The sequence below is a fragment of the Primulina tabacum genome, chromosome 17 (assembly GCF_025594145.1).
Source record: "Primulina tabacum isolate GXHZ01 chromosome 17, ASM2559414v2, whole genome shotgun sequence".
In the NCBI taxonomy this organism is placed as follows: Eukaryota; Viridiplantae; Streptophyta; class Magnoliopsida; order Lamiales; family Gesneriaceae; genus Primulina; species Primulina tabacum.
The window spans coordinates 26780906-26797134 of record NC_134566.1 but is presented as its reverse complement, the minus strand read 5'-3'; the positions used below and the strand labels follow the sequence as shown (position 1 = coordinate 26797134).

At 33.8% G+C, this 16229-nt stretch overlaps 2 protein-coding genes and 1 long non-coding RNA gene across 3 annotated transcripts; 1 reads left to right on the top strand and 2 right to left on the bottom strand.

The window, feature by feature from the left end:
• Positions 1 to 2064: 2064 nt before the first annotated feature.
• On the bottom strand, positions 2065 to 6459 carry LOC142531926 (disease resistance protein RPM1-like). Its single transcript, XM_075638195.1, has 2 exons — positions 6375 to 6459; positions 2065 to 5155 (listed from the first exon to the last, which is right to left on the bottom strand). Exon 2 carries the CDS (start codon positions 5109 to 5111, stop codon positions 2349 to 2351), a length of 2763 nt encoding a protein of 920 aa, XP_075494310.1. The 5' UTR covers positions 5112 to 5155; positions 6375 to 6459; the 3' UTR covers positions 2065 to 2348.
• LOC142531927 (uncharacterized) lies at positions 5152 to 6197 on the top strand. Its single transcript, XR_012816412.1, has 2 exons — positions 5152 to 5836; positions 6057 to 6197. It is a non-coding gene; the product is annotated as an uncharacterized LOC142531927 (long non-coding RNA).
• Positions 6460 to 13426: 6967 nt separating the features above from the next.
• On the bottom strand, positions 13427 to 14249 carry LOC142531703 (tapetum-specific methyltransferase 1-like). The gene is made up of 2 exons (XM_075637928.1): positions 13992 to 14249; positions 13427 to 13626 (listed from the first exon to the last, which is right to left on the bottom strand). Exons 1-2 carry the CDS (start codon positions 14247 to 14249, stop codon positions 13498 to 13500), a joined length of 387 nt encoding a protein of 128 aa, XP_075494043.1. The 3' UTR covers positions 13427 to 13497.
• Positions 14250 to 16229: the final 1980 nt, after the last annotated feature.

Sequence of the window (16229 nt, the reverse complement as noted above, 5' to 3'; positions counted from 1 at the left end):
ACAGTGTTAATTCTAACAATTTTTTTTATAGTTGCCAATACATTAGTTTTTCCATCTTCAAATGTATTAATCTATTTATTGTTGTATACAAAGTATAATAATTATTTGATTAATTGATCAAATTTAAGCTTAGCTGTTTAGAAAAAATTAGCCACAATGCATGAACTCTCACTTTGTGTAATGACAAAACATAAGATGAGTTAACTACTTATCAAGTGAGATACTTGTATATATGAGTTTTATTCAGCTTAACCCATTATATTTTTTTTTTCATTAACTCACTTATCCTTCATTTTTACTCCACTAACTTCGCAGTGTGGCAGTCAACCAGTATGACTCATTCAAACGTTAGCCTTTGATTTTTTTAGTAAATAGTGACCTCCACTTTCGTCAAATTCAATTTTTAGAAGTCGATGTTATTAATTTATAGGTAATAGACAATTATTTAATTTATATTTTCTGTCTTTTGTTTAATTGTGTAATTTTTTATGTTATACCTAATTCATTTTTAGAATTTTTATTGAATTTTTTTAATCAGGATTAGAAGTGTTGCACGCATACAATATACACATAAAATTAATATATTTTAAAATATTAATATTGAAGTGTCAAATAAATGTATTGATCATTATTTAAGAACTTTTTTAAAAAATATATAGAACATAATTCAGATTTAAAGATTAACATACTAATAAATAATTGTGATGAATATCATATGAAACAAATGGTATTAGTCCGAAAAGATTAAATATGATTATTGTAAATGAATCTTTCTTAATTAATTAGAATATTTTCAGAACATGTGCTGAATTACTTAGAATTTTCTGCATGAGTTAGTGATTGAGTCTTTATGAACATTTAAAAAAATTCTTGTATTTTGTTATAGTAACAGTGTCTTATTATTTTAAAAAATAAATGAAACAAATTATCAAGATAAGAAACTAATCAGAAAATTCAATAATATATGGTTACTCAATTAGTTTGATTGACACGCTTCTTTAGTTTGTTGATTTAATAGATGTTAAATCCACAATCACTGAGTTTGACAAGAATTCTTGTAGAATAAAACACAATTACAATAAATTACTTGATTGTATTTGTAATGAAATTTTGTATATTTCATATATGCTTGATTTATTTCATTTATAAGGTTGAAATTTTATAGATTATGATATAAAATTTGTTATGCATCTTAACATCGATAAATTCACTAAAAATTTATTGATTTATATTTTAATTCCCGCTACAACACAATTCTGGTTTCCAAACATTGTGTATTTGTTTGCTTGAATTTATTGTTCCTTATTTTGCCAAGACCCATAACATGTCAAATATGAAAATGAATATTAATTTAAAGAGATAATAATATTTATATATTGCAATAACATGTTTAACCCTCTCGATACTGATATGTTGAAGAACATATCGTCATGAAGCCAAAAACACAATGTCAACTTTGATACTCAATTTTCAGAGACTAACAAAATATCTCAATGACCCACAATTTGTGGACAAGATAGTAACATCACAATTGTAAATCAAGACGATATTCTCCCATTTATATGAGGAATTTATTATGATTGAAAATCGATAATATTAGATATATAGATATTTAATATAAATATGTGCGGGCTCATTTAGGTCTGTCTTTAAATGAGTTGACAAAATTTCAACCCAACCCACTTAAATTGTTTGGCGGTGTGGGTCAAAATGATGGACCAAACCCAAGTTGACGGTTTTAATCACAATTATCTTTTACCGTGTTTTATTCAAATAATTTATAAATATAAACCACAAAAAAATGTTGGTTGCAAATTTTTTTTATTCAAACACATAAATTCTAGCCCACGGTCACAAGTAAAAAGATTTAAAAATCAGAATTTTATTTTATAAAAAAAGTATATCACAATAAATTTTTTGACCATATTTTATTAAATTAATTTTTAAATATAAACATTAGCAAAACATATCATTAAGATGCATAAGCTATAGCCAACATCACAAAAAAAATTAACGAAAACATGAAGAAAAAAACAATTAATTAGACACAAAAAAAATTCACAATTCAACAATGAGCTATTTCTAAACTTTAATTAATTTAATTAAAGAATGAAAAGATAAATAAAAAAATCTAAATCATTAGATAAAAAATAACATATTAAAATGTGGGTAAACATATAAAAAAATATTAATAATCGCACGTATTTAAAATATGAATAAATAGAAAAATAGAAATATTTAAAACAAATAATTAACAAAGAGACAGGTAAAAATTCACACACAAATTTGTAGATAGTAATAACAGATTTTTGAACACTGAAATATAAGACAGATACATTGTTTCACAACTAGATCAGCTGCTTTGGTTTCAATCCATCCTTTACCCAAATCTCAACTCTGGGGACGTGCGCAAGCTTCCCCTCATGCTCAGCAACTCTCCCATTGAATTTCTCCGACATATTAAACATAAACGCATCCTGAAGATCCCTCAAATGCTCGACGCCCTCCGGCAACTCCTCCATTCGTTCACAATCATCTAAGTTCAATTGTACCAGGCGAGGCATGGAATCCTTCTCCACTCTCACACATCTCAACCCTCTTAATTCCCCTAGATACAATATTTCAAGCTTCTGAAATTTTCTGCTCTTGAAAATCAATTCTTCGCCTTCATATGCAAATTTAACAATCTGTAGGCATACCAGATTGGGCAAATCTCCAAGGTGTTCTAATGGATCCTCTTTTAGTCTACTCCCCCATAGTCGTAGTACAGTAAGCCCATGAAGCGAATATGCCCACCGAGGAAGCTTCTCCAAACGTCCGTACAGACGAATCATACGAAGAAATGGCAAAGGTAGAGAAGACAAAGAGTGATCCAAATCAATCACCTCATCCTCGTTAATGGATGAAATGACAAGTGGCCGCAGGTTGGTAAGATTCACTAGCGACAAGCAAAGATCCCTTCCATCTTCTCTTCTCAGTTTTGTGATGCCTAACCTTCGGAGTTGAGTTAGCTTCCCTACTTGTTGCACTATTTTAATACCATCTTTTTCGTCTGCATCTATCCAAGTAAGCGTTTGTAAGGATGTCAAGTAAGATCCTATTTCATATGGCGCCTTACAGCCTTGTACAACAAATGAGTCTGGATTTGTGATGTAGGAGTAGGACTGTCCTACTACGATATGCCGAAGTTTGCGAAGCTTCAGAATCTCAACGGGGAGTTCTGTCACTTTGGATTGTTCGAGATTTAATGTCTCTAGGATTTGAAGATTTCCGATTGATTTTGGAATGACAGAGATCTTTGTTCTACTTAAGTTGAGATATTTGAGGTTATATAGTTTGAATACATCATTTGGGATGCTATCTATTGGAGCATTTCTTAGACTCAATACCTTCAATATTCTGCAATGCCTCAAAACCTCATGGAAGAGGAGTCCTGATTTTGTATATTCTGAAAACTCCAACCAAAACAAAGAGCGAAGATACTTTACATTGTATGTCCCTTTAGATCTACTATGAATTGCCATGCGTCGGATCTTATCAGGACGAATTATCTCTCCTTCACTAGTTCCTGTGAACAGATTTTGTTCTCTAGATTTCAAAATTATGTATTCTCGTAGAATGTCATGGATACGAAACGTCAGTGGGGTTCCATCAAGAGATGTTTCTGCTACCCCAATTAGACTTCTGTTGTAAAGCTCATTAAGATAGGTCTCTGCCATTTCTTCCTGTGTCTTTCCATCTTTTGGCTCCACAAAACCTTCTGCTATCCATTTACGAATTAACTCCAACTTTTTGAGCAAATAATCTTCGGGAAAGATGCTCAAGTATAAGAAGCATGCTTTGAGATAGTATGGTAAGTCATAATAACTGAGAGACAGTAGTTTGTTCAATCTTTTGAGATAGTCTCCCTGTAATTCAAGACCAATGGTACGCTCAAATATTTTCCAATCTTCAAAATTGTTGTTCTTGGTTGCTAGGAGCCCACCAATCACAACAATTGCAAGCGGCAAGCCCTCGCATCTCTGTAAGATGCTGTTCGAGATTTCGTTTAAATAGGAAGGACATGAGTTTCGTGGAAATGCCTTTCTGTAAAACAATTTTTCCGAATTTTCAGCAGTCAGAGGATCTAAATTATACAAATGGCCACGGGTCTCGCTACAAGCAGCATTGCCTAGGTTGTATAAGCGAGTCGTGATGATGATGCGGCCACGAGCATTATTTCTTGGAAATGAATACCTGATGGATTCCCATACATCGACTTTCCAAACATCATCTAGGACAATCATGTAAATTTTATCCTTGAGAAACTTATAAACATATTCTTTCATTCCGTCGCCATTCATTGCTTCCAGATTTTCTGGTGGTTGTAGCTTGACTTCGCTAGCAAGCTGGTTAATCATGTCCCGCAAAAGACGATCTAAGTCGATATTCTCTGAAACAGTAACCCACACATGGCAATTGAAATTGGCGTTTACTGATGAATCATCATAGATCTTTTTAACAAGGGTTGTTTTCCCCAACCCACCCATGCCAACCACTGAAATGACCATAAGCCCATCATCAGTCTGCTTAAGCCACTCTACAAGCTGTTTCTTCGGTTCTTCAATGCCCACAACCTCCTCTTCTTCTAATAGAAGCGCATCACCTCGTGTGTCATACGTTTTACTGCTACTGCTTGACTCTTGATTCTTGAAACCATAAATGTCTTTGAATCTCAGTTGAGTCTTGGCAACATATTCCATTCTTAACTTGATTTTTCGGAATTCAGATGCAATTTGATGGCGAAGTATTACTTTTTTTACCGAGGCATACATATTTTTGACGTATCGTTTGTATCCATCTGCATCACAATGTAAATGGGCTAGTTTGAGCATGTATCTTTCGAGGACATCTTCAGTGTCGTAAGTGATCTCGCGCACTTTCTTGACCCATTCTTTGAGTTGGGGATCAGTTTCTTCTTTCTCATCAGCAGCTCGAAGAAATGCCCTCATCTGTCCCAATTCATCTCGAATATACACGGCATTGTCTCCGATCCCTTCAAGCAATTCTTGCTCCTGTTGGAGGAAGAGAGTAAGCCGATTGAAGAGAAACGATGCCGCACTCTCTGCCATTTTTATTCATTCAAGTCCTCGTATATATGTACGTTGTTGTTATGCTGCAAGATACAAAGATTAAATGATATTTAATCAACACCTTTAAAAGGTTACACTGCCAAATTATTTAATCTTTTTGGTCAAGGTTTTCACATCGAGATTTTAATCAAAATATGATACCACCCACACAGCATAACATGTACTGAATCCAAGAAAACCTAATTTCGATTAAGAACATATATGTTCGCATTACTCTTAATTAATATATATAGTTTGACTATGTTCTCTACTTATCTTGCTCACCTCCATATCGACCAATGAGGTTGTCACTCATTTGTTGGATGTGATGAAAAACCTCATTTTTCGAGACGACTGATGAGCAAGATATCATATCAAAACTAGTTACACTAAGTAAAATAGAATTTGGATGAATGAATATATTTTATTGTTAACAATGAAACAATTAATGAAATATTAAATCTATACCTTATTTATTTACGCACTAGTTACACTAAGTAAAATAGAATTCAAATGCGTCAATTGTTGGGTGAACTTGAAATATATCATAATTAACATTAAATAATATAAAATATATAAAATAGGGTTTGAAAGTTTATGGTTTTTCTTCTCTTAAGCTATAAAAATAGCTTTGAATATATTTGACAAACTAAAAGTTTGGGCATGAATGCAAGTAATGAAAACAGAGAAGCTATTATCAATGTATATATTAAATATATGATCATGTAACATATATAAGTAACAACCATATATGTTATAAGAACATAAATAGTGATATGATAACACGGAAAAAATATATATTCATGTAGAAGAATTACGCGAATCATATGGAAAATTGTGTATATATATTATTTTTTTAAAAAAATAATAAGAATATATATATAGCACAACAAATTAGAATATGATAGGCTAAGATTTCTAGGATATAATACAAATTGACACAAGGGTGCATATAAAAGTAACAACCATATATGTTCTAAGAACATAAAAATGTGATATTAAAATGATATGATAACACAGAAAAAATATATATTCATATAGAAGAATTGCCCGACTCAAATGGAAAAACGTATATATATATATATATATATATATATATATTGAAAATAAAAAGAATATAGTACAACTAAGAATATAATAGGCTAAGGTTTTTAGGACATAATACAATTGAAACAAGGGTGCATAAATTAAACTACAAATAATGAAGTGATCTGTTTCTACGATCAAATGAAGGTAACTTCTGTGGTGGAGTAGAGGACTCACCTGATGCAGTCGTCTGTGTGAAAAAATTGAAGATCGAACTGTACAAAGAAATTAGCCATGAATTAAGAGGAAAATGGTTTCCTAATTTTAAATTTTTTCGAAAATTTAAAAGGGTACATTTGACCACTTCTTGCCACATGGTATAATATATAGTGACAATCCCATTCAAGAGGCTGATTATGACCATAAAACCGAGTAACGACAGACAGCTTGCAACCCCCTCGACGTGCAGCCTATCTAAGAAAGATTTGAATTTAGACAAGTCACAGACTAATATCACGATGAAAAGATAAATAATTTAGTTGGAAGCAACCACGACCCTAGTCTGAATTTTAGATTAATGGTACGTGTACTGTCTCAATTTAGACTTTTGAGGCCTGACTCTCAAGCTCCGATCTTGTTCATTGATGGTATGAGGGAGTCTATAAATACTAACATTTAAGGTCCTAAACACACAACTCGTCTGAAGAGTAATATACTATCTACAACGAGTTGAAGTACTCAAAAAACTTCAAATCAGAGAAAATAAGAATACTTGCAATCATTCAATGGCTAAAGATAATTGTGAAGGTCACGAATTTTGTAAGCATGCAAGACAAATGCATACACATGTTCCGAAAATTCGAAGACATAAAAGCAAGCGACTTTAGTCCCCATATATAGCTTGTTGAAAGCTCTTCAAAACGAGACACAGATCTAGGGTCTCTATCTGACTGCATGCTAGTTGGAACTTCATGTAATCGTACAATATTATTCATGTATAAGATGACCAGTTTTTCCAGATCATAGCTCATGTAGGCTGGTAAGAAATACACAAATTTGGTGAGTCTATCTACAATTACTCATACACCATCATGACTAAACCGACTACAAATTCCATGGAAAGATGTTCCGATTTTCATTCTGGGATTTCCAATGGTTGAAGAAGTTCATCAGGTCTTTGATGTTCATCTTTGACTTGTTGGCACATGTGACACTTAGAGACAAATTTTGCAACGTCTTCTTTCATTCAACTCCACTAGAAGGTTTTTCTTCAAGTGTCTGTACATCTTGGTACTATCGAGGTTGACTGAAAATGGTGACTTGTGTGTCTCAGACATCAATTCTCGGAGAAGATTATCAATGTTAGGTACACACAATCATCCTTTATCCCCATGACAATCTGTCTGGAGATCTGATGGTTTTCATTCTTTGATTTGTCCTTTCAGTTTCATCAAGACGGGGTCTCGATCTTGACTCATCTCGATCTGCATCCACATATTTATTATATTTTTTATCATGTTAATCAATGTATAGAAACATCATTTTCGAGAAAACTTTAATATTTGGTATTATAGTCCTGATGCCTTGAATATACTGTGTTTTTCATTTTTTCTGAAAATCTGATTTCAATAACTTTTCGAATTTTTTTCTCTTTTTTTTGAATGTTTGTGTAAAAAACATGAATTTTGTGTTGGTCCCACTTACAGTAATTTGAGATAATAAACTCGGAAATAAAGAATAAACTGGACACCGAAATTTACGTAGAAAACCCCTAAAAATTATTAGGATAAAAACCACAGGCAAGATGAAAAGAATTTCACTATATATTTTACGGTGTACAACTCACTCATTGTGTTTCCAAAGAGAACACACACTTTCTTAATACAGGAGAACAAAATACCTCACAAATATTATATAACTAAGCACTTGAATGCTATAGGATGAGAGAAAACTCGAAGAATGGATAATTTTCGAATGAATGCGGGAGCACTATTTATAGAGCCTCTTGTCCGTGTGAAGAGGCGTTTTATACGCGTCTTCCGTCTTCTTAATTATTAGTCAAACAACCCACGTTTTTGCCACCAAGATTATTAAATAGAGTGTTCCACCTTTGGCCCCACTTATTGCAGACATTTATCCCACTTGGAGTTTTGATTGATAATCAAACACATCTCCACACATCCTTTTAATCTTGCCATTACCTGCTGCTTACGTTTCTGCTAGGCCAGTTGAGGATCTACATCACTCAAACTTATCAGTGTTCACTGGCTTGGTCAGAAAATCAGCTATGTTTTCTTATATATGAATTTTCTGCATATCCACACTTCCTTCTTCTACTACTTCACGCACAAAATGAAATTGTACTCCAATGTGTTTCAGTCCTGGAATGAAAGACTGTATTTCTTGCGATGTGCAAGACACTCTGACTATCACAAAACTAAAAAACCTTCTCTTGTTTTTGCCCGATCTCCTCCAATAACTTTTTAATCCATATTGCCTCCTTTCAAGCTTGAGTAGCTGTCATGTATTCTGCCTCCATTGTAGATAACGCCACAAATGTTTGCAGTTTTGAAACCCAGCTTACAGCTCCTCCTGCAAACGTAAACACATAATCAGTAGTAGATTTCTTTTTATCAGGATCATCTGCATAATCTGAATCGACATAGTCCCTGAGTGTAAAATCTGATCCTCCATAACATAATGCAGCATTTAAGGTACCCTTAATATATCTAAGGATCCTCTTAATAGTGCTTCAATGCTCTCGTCCAGGATTCGCCATATACCAACTAACTGCTCCCACTGCTTGAGCAATGTCCGGTCTTGACAGATCATGGCAAACATCAAACTTCCCACTGCTGATGCATATGGTACTCGAGACATCTCTATCCTCTCTGCTTCACTGCTAGGACACATATCGGAGGATAACTTGAAGTTAACAGGAAGAATGGTAGATATTGACTTACTATCTTGCATGTTAAATCGTTGCAAGACTTTCTTCAAATAATTTTTCTGTTACTTCTGTCTCGATGAACTTGCATCCCTAGAATCTTGTTTGTTGGTTCCAAGTTCTTCATATCAAATTTCCTAGCCAACTTTGCCTTCAATCCTTGGAAATGATCTTTGTTGGGGCCTGCTACCGATATGTCGTCCACATATAACAGCAAAATTATATAATCATTATCAGACCTCTTGAAATATGTACAAGGGTCTGCACTCAGTCTGTTGTATCCAAGGCTCATGATATAGGAATCAAATCTCTTGTACCAACACCTCGGCGCATGTTTGAGACCGTACAGAGATTTTTTCAACCTGCAAACCAAGTTCTCTTTGCCTTTTTCTGAAAATCCTTCTGGCTGGAGCATATAGATTTCTTCTTCAATATCTCCATGAAAAAATGCCATTTTTACATCCAGATGTTCTAGATGTAGGTCAAACACAACACACAATGTCAACACTACTCTGACTGTTGTAAGTCGAACCACAGGAGAAAATATCTCGTTGAAGTCAATGTCTTCTTTTTCTAAGCATATCTTTTTACCACCAATCTAGCACGATACCGCTCCACTTGGTTATTGTCATCACGCATGATCTTATAGACTCGTCTGTTACCAATGGCTTTCCTCCATAGTGGTAGTGTAACAAGATCTCCAGTTTAATTCATGTCTAATGCCTCCAACTCTTCTTGCATTGCTATCATCCACAAGGATACATCCGAGCTTTGAGTAGCCTCGTGGAAACTCGATGTCTCACCATCCTCTAATAATAAACAATATGCAATATTGCTTTCAGTGATATAATCAGAAAGCCAATCTGGTGGTCTTCTGTCCGAGTTGACTGCCTCACATTGGAAATCTCAGACTCAACATGTTCTTGTTCTTCGTGCTCTGGTACTGCTTCACAATAAATTTGACCTTCGTCTGTCTTATTCTCCACCTGAAATATAGTAGTTTCTGAATTCAGTGTGCCTTTGTCTCCCTTTAATTTATCTTCATCGAAAATAACATCTTGCTTATGACAAGCTAGTGAACAGTAGGATCCCACAAGCGAAACCCCTTAACTCCATCAGCATAGCCCAGGAAGATACATTTTCTGGATTTCGAATCCAACTTCGATCTTTCTTGCTCATTATACAGAACGTACACAGGACTTCCAAATGTATGCAAATGAGAATAGTCTGTCGGTTTTCCGGTCCACATCTCCATCGGAGTCTTCAGATGAATCGCCACTAAAGGAGAACGATTGATAGTACCGACCCCAGCGATTTCTAAGGCATGATCATTTCTCATAAATACTGATCTTCCTGAGACTGGTTCAAATGATCAAACCATTCTCTTCGAGACGTCATGTACCACGTCGCTCCTGAATCCATAATCCATGTGTCACAAAATTTGTGTTTGCCTTCTGCAACAGTTGCTGCTTCGCTGAATAATATTTCACCACCGCCTGAAGTATTGGCCACATTTTCTTGAGAACTTTTATCGATACTCGTACACTCTTTCTTGAAGTGCCCTGTACCGCCACATTTAAAGCAGTAAATATTTTCTTCTTACTTCTCGACTTTGATCTACCTCGTCTTTGGCTCCCACTGGAGTCACGGTCCATAAATCTTCCTCTTATCATCGGTAAAGCCTATGCCTGCTTAGAAGTTACCAACCTATCTTCTTTATTCTTGCGTCGACTTTCTTTCCCGAGAACCGCAGTTAAGACATCGTCGAATTTTAGAAAGCCCATAAGAATATTGTTTGTAATGTTGATGATAAGTTGATCATATGAATCTGGTAGAGTTTGAAGTAAAAGCTCCGCACATACATTTTCCCCTATTTTATGTCCCATGGAAGTGAGTTGAGAAAATAGAGTATTTAGTATGTTGATATGGTCGGTCATGGATGAGGATTCCGCCATCAGAAGAGTATAAAACCTTCTCTTTAGGAAAATCATGTTGTGTCTTGACCTCGTATATCTTTGTCAGAGTATCCCAGATAACTTTTCCTATTTTTATCTCAGAGATACTTGACAATACTTCGTCTGCTATAGCCAATTGTAAATTGGCAACAAGATTATCATTCATCTCATTCCACTTTCGATCATCCATAATTTCCACATGTCTATCTCTAATAGCCGCCAAGAAATTTTCCTTTCATAAAAGTAGTTGTATCTTTATTTTTCACAACATAAAATTACTTCCGTTGAACTTTGTTATTTCGTACATGCCCGCTATTATGTCTACAATAATTTAGTAGACTGGACAAAATTAATCCAGCCTTAATAAAAAAATCTAAAAAAAAACTGTTCTGATGTGGAAGATCAGTCTAGGCTGCAACCACAGAGCATACTCACCAAGGCTCTGATGCCACTTGTGGTCCCACTTGCGATAATTTGAAATAATAAACTCGAAAATATAGTAATAAACTGGATACCGAAATTTACGTGGAAAACTGCTAAAAATTATTAGGGTAAAAACCACGGAAAGATGAGAGAATTCGACTATAATATTTTACAGTGTACAACTCACTCACTGTGTTTCTAAAGAGAACACACACTCTCTTAATACAGGAGAACAAAACACCTCACAAATATTATAGAACTAAGCACTTGAATGCTATAGGATGAGATAAAAATCGAAGAAGAGATGATTTCAGAATGAAGTGGGGAGCTCTATTTATAGAGCCACTTGTCCATGTGAAGACGCGTCTTCCGTCTTCTGAATTATTTGTCAAACAACCCACGTTTTTTCCACTAAGATTATTAAATAGAGTCTGCCACCTGTGGACCCACCTATTGCCGACATTTCGAATATCATAATATCAAGTAATTTACTTAGGAACTTTTTGAATATAATTTGTAAGAGTACTTTGTTATCGGTTCAAGTTTAGTTCTACGAAGTTCACTGTTAAATCTTAAAGTTTTGAAGTTGGTACTTTGTTTCTGAAATTTTGATATGAAATGAGCAAAAAATTTTGAGAGTATAAATGAGATGTAAGTGATTTATGATATTGAGAGATTGAAGAACATGGCTGAATATGATGTACAAGCACACGAGAATTCGATAATATCTTTCAGTTTTTCAAAGATTTTAACAAATGAAGATAAACACAAGTTGTCGGCACATTTTTTAGATTTTTACGAATTTTATATATTATAAAATGTAATTAAAGAGTGTCGGCCATATATACATTTTGAAAAAGCCAATTCCTCCAATTAATTGTTCTGCCCAATGCTCAAATAACGTGAAGTGTGTCCATTCCATGTTAAAATGGAAGACTACTTTAATCTCATTTTTTAATTTTATATATTATAAAATTTAAATGGAAAGGGACAACCAAACTACTTCAAATTGGCACGATTACGGTCTGAAAATTGCCATGAAAAGTTGCCTGAATTTTCGCTGTTTTGGATTTATTTTGCTTGATTATTTCCATTAAGGTTCCAGGTTTTGGCATCGGAAACATTTGGAGTTAAGACCAATACTTTTCTAATGGCATTAAGTGAGATTAAAATAACTGTTGAATTTGAAATATTCTGAAAATAGTGGAAATAATTTTCGATTGAAAATAATGATAATAATAATTTTGATTTGGAATTATATTTTAAAATTTCAAGTTAAATTCAATTTCCAATGCATGTTTAGAAATTAATTTTACATGTTATATATTATGTCGAATATTACGAGTATTTATTTGATATAGACATGCATATTTAATATTATGATTGCATTTACTTTTGAAATTTTAAATCCAAAGTATGATCCTATGGAGTTCTTCACATACTAATTTGTTAACTATAGGTCTTAGAGCCCACTAATCTTCTTGGAAACACTGTTGTGTCTAAGGAGTTTGATTTTTAAGGAGATTTTAGTCCTACCAATCTTTTGTGAGAGTATTACTGAAAGTGTTTGATATATCAGGGATGAACCCATCCAAATCAAGCTCACACTGGATCATGGGCCTCGGCCCATCACTAGCCAAGGTAGAAGGTCTATGATAGGCCCAGTGTATTATCCTATAAATACCAGGTTTGAGTGTCCAACTCATTCATATTTACTATATTATTTTTCAGCAACGTCCTTAGCTGGTCTCCTCCTATATCCTCAATCTCTGACTTGAGCGTCGGAGTGGCTATGTCGGGACACCCTCCCGACTCCCTTCTTACGGTCTTCTTCATGATTTCAGGCTCAGGAAAATTTCGAAGCTTGCGTCTAGACTAGTGTGACTTGCTGGAATCGAACCCTAAATTTTCAGTGAGTATCATTGTTGATTGTGTTATTAAATAATTATTATATAAAATTAAGAGAAAAAAAAAAGAAATAAAAAGAAAGCCATTTTAGAACTAGCTAGAGTTCTTTTTTAAAATCATTTTTAGCCTATGTGATACGCCTGCAAAGAGTAAGTCCATCTCTGATAGAGACAAGAGCCAATTCAATACGAGAATCCTTAGCCAAGAAATCATTAAACTCTAAGACTGGTTGTCTGCATGCCCTCGTATTAATCCACTATTCCATCCAACATTTCATCGGATTCCACGAGTTCTTGCCTCCAAGACCTCAAATGATTCTTCGTGATAGTTTCTGTATTTAACTTTATCAACATCAAAAAATGCAAAATTAAATGTCTCATTCTCATAATGCATGCATTTTCAATTTCAGTTTTAATAAATACGTAATTTTAATGTATACATATCTTAATTCATATAATATTTAATACAACAAATTATTTTTTACATTAGCAACAAGTTGCTTGAGAACCACGTCGGCTTCACATTCAGGATTTTGTGTGCCACGTACGTTTGCCTTTTGGATAAATGGCAACCTTGTCTCAATTGCTTCGCATCTATGCCAATCGCTACTGTCTAAAAATAATAATATATATTAAGAAATATTAGTATGTCTTCATAATATTTATGCTTTATAAATAAGAAATGTAGAGATCCGATATACATTTCAATCGTGGTGAAGGGCAAGAGCAGACGATAGAACGAGTAGCCGGTAAAGACTCCAATTTTGATAGTATTTTTTGTGTTCATAATTTTCAACAACATTGATATAAACAATCTCTCGTGTGATGGTACATTCATCATGCTCCTATCAATTTCTTTGCTAGAATAGTGAATATTCATTTTTTTACATTTTTAGTCATATTTTATCGAGAAAATAAAATATTCTCTAACACGACATTATATTTGTCGACAGGTGGTCGTTCTTCTTTCTTTGAGTTGTTCATGCTCCATGAGATATGCCCTTTTCTCCAAAATGTACTGCTTTTTAAAGAAACGGTTCACTAATTGTTTCTCAACCAGCTAGACACAACTTGACCAATGAAAAAATGGTTTTTCAAGTGCGGAAGGGTCTGACTAGACTAGTGAGTTAGTATATATTCACTTGTGTAGTATTTTAATAAACCCTGCAGATGTATAAATAAGGCAAATAATAAGCAGCTGTAAATAAAGAACACAAGATATATAGAAGTTTGAAGCTTAAAAATTTTGTACGTCTCTCCTTCTTCTACACTCAAGAAAAAAATTACTAAAAGACTTTCGTTAGAGATGACAATGAACACGGACCCGTATTAAACTCTCCTTGTTTGGGGCTGGTTAGACCCAGTGAAGCAGGTCAGAATGGGTCTTGATATTTAGTGAACCCGCTTCGGACCGTTCCCGCCTTTTATATGTTATCTATATATTTATATAAGTATATATGTATAATTTAATCATATTTTTAGTTATACTGAATAATAAATACATTAATTTCTAATTTTATTCAAAGTACTCTATGATTGAAATAATTTTATATTATGATATTTTAATATAAAATATAATTATGATTTTTTTTGTTATTAGTTGAATATAAATTAATAAATTTTTTTGTTACTAAATATTATTAACATAAAGATAAAAAAATATGATTTATTATTTTTAATTGTTTTAGTATCGTGTAGTGACTACTGTTAAAAATTATAATTTTTTTAAAAAATGAAAAAATTTATTGGATCCAACCTGTATTGGACCTGCTAGATGGGGGGCAGGTTTAAAGTGAGGCGAGACGGGACTTAGGTTTGGCAAAATCCATCAAAGACTTGTCTTGTTTTCAACCCTAAATTTAGTTTTACAACACTTTGTAAAAACTAACTTCAATTATATAACTTATCCAATGCATACATTGAAACTCTTAGTATCATCTGCTGCACAAATACAAACATCAATTGTCTATTGAAGACTAGGTTCAGACATAACCAAAACACAAATCTATTGAACGATCTTCTTCAGTCTTGTGTAGTGCCTTTATATGCTTGACCTCTTTCAACGGTCAAAACTTTATCAACTATCCGTATTGGTAGCCAACATAAAGGCAAGTTATTTTTTGTCTTCTTTTCCTTTGCAATCTCCGAAATTAATGCTCATTGGCATGTATTTAAAACTTGAATTTAACGGTTTCTAAAAAGTTGATTCATGAGACAGAAAATCATGCATGTATTTTCGTCTCATTAGAGATATTATTGAACAAATGGAGACATCAACTATTATCATGCATTGACTCAGAAATCTTTGGCATGTCATTCAGCGCACGTAAGGGTGATATGACAAGACCAAAAGCATATGAGTTGTCAGGTGTAACAGTGTCAGGGGGCAGGGCATAGGGAGCCATCCTGCCATGAGGAGTGGTCGGGGCACTGAAAACAAGGTCATCATCGACTTCTTTATATTACATTTCCATTTTAGGAAGACATTTGGTTAACTTGAGCATCGGAGTGGCCACGCCGGATAACCTTCCAGCACCCTGCTAACGTTCTTACCTTTAAAGTGTGCAGATCTTTCTTCTCGATAATCATCTATCCGGACTACCGTGTACCAGAGAAGAACTACCGGCCAGGTGAATCGTCCACCCAACTTACTCGATTTACCCTGCTTTCATCAGACCAGACTTTGAAATAACTCGATGTTGTTTGTTGGCGTCAAAACGGAAACACTTCAATCTAACACCAAATATTATGCATATTTGATTTTTAGTTTATTGAGAGAAATAAAAAAAAAATAATTAGTTTAATTATATAAGTTATTTGTCTGTTTATTTTCAAGAGTTTAAAACTTAAGACAAAATTA

What these genes read in the sequence shown, in the direction of transcription:
- LOC142531926 (XM_075638195.1), bottom strand. Translation starts at nt 5,111, where the DNA reads ATGGCAGAGAGTGCGGCATCGTTTCTCTTCAATCGGCTTACTCTCTTC.
- LOC142531703 (XM_075637928.1), bottom strand. Translation starts at nt 14,249, where the DNA reads ATGAATATTCACTATTCTAGCAAAGAAATTGATAGGAGCATGATGAAT. An exon ending in TATTTCTTAATATATATTAT is followed by an intron (nt 13,627 to 13,991) that starts TATTTTTAGACA and finishes TGGATGGAATAG; the next exon opens with TGGATTAATACGAGGGCATG.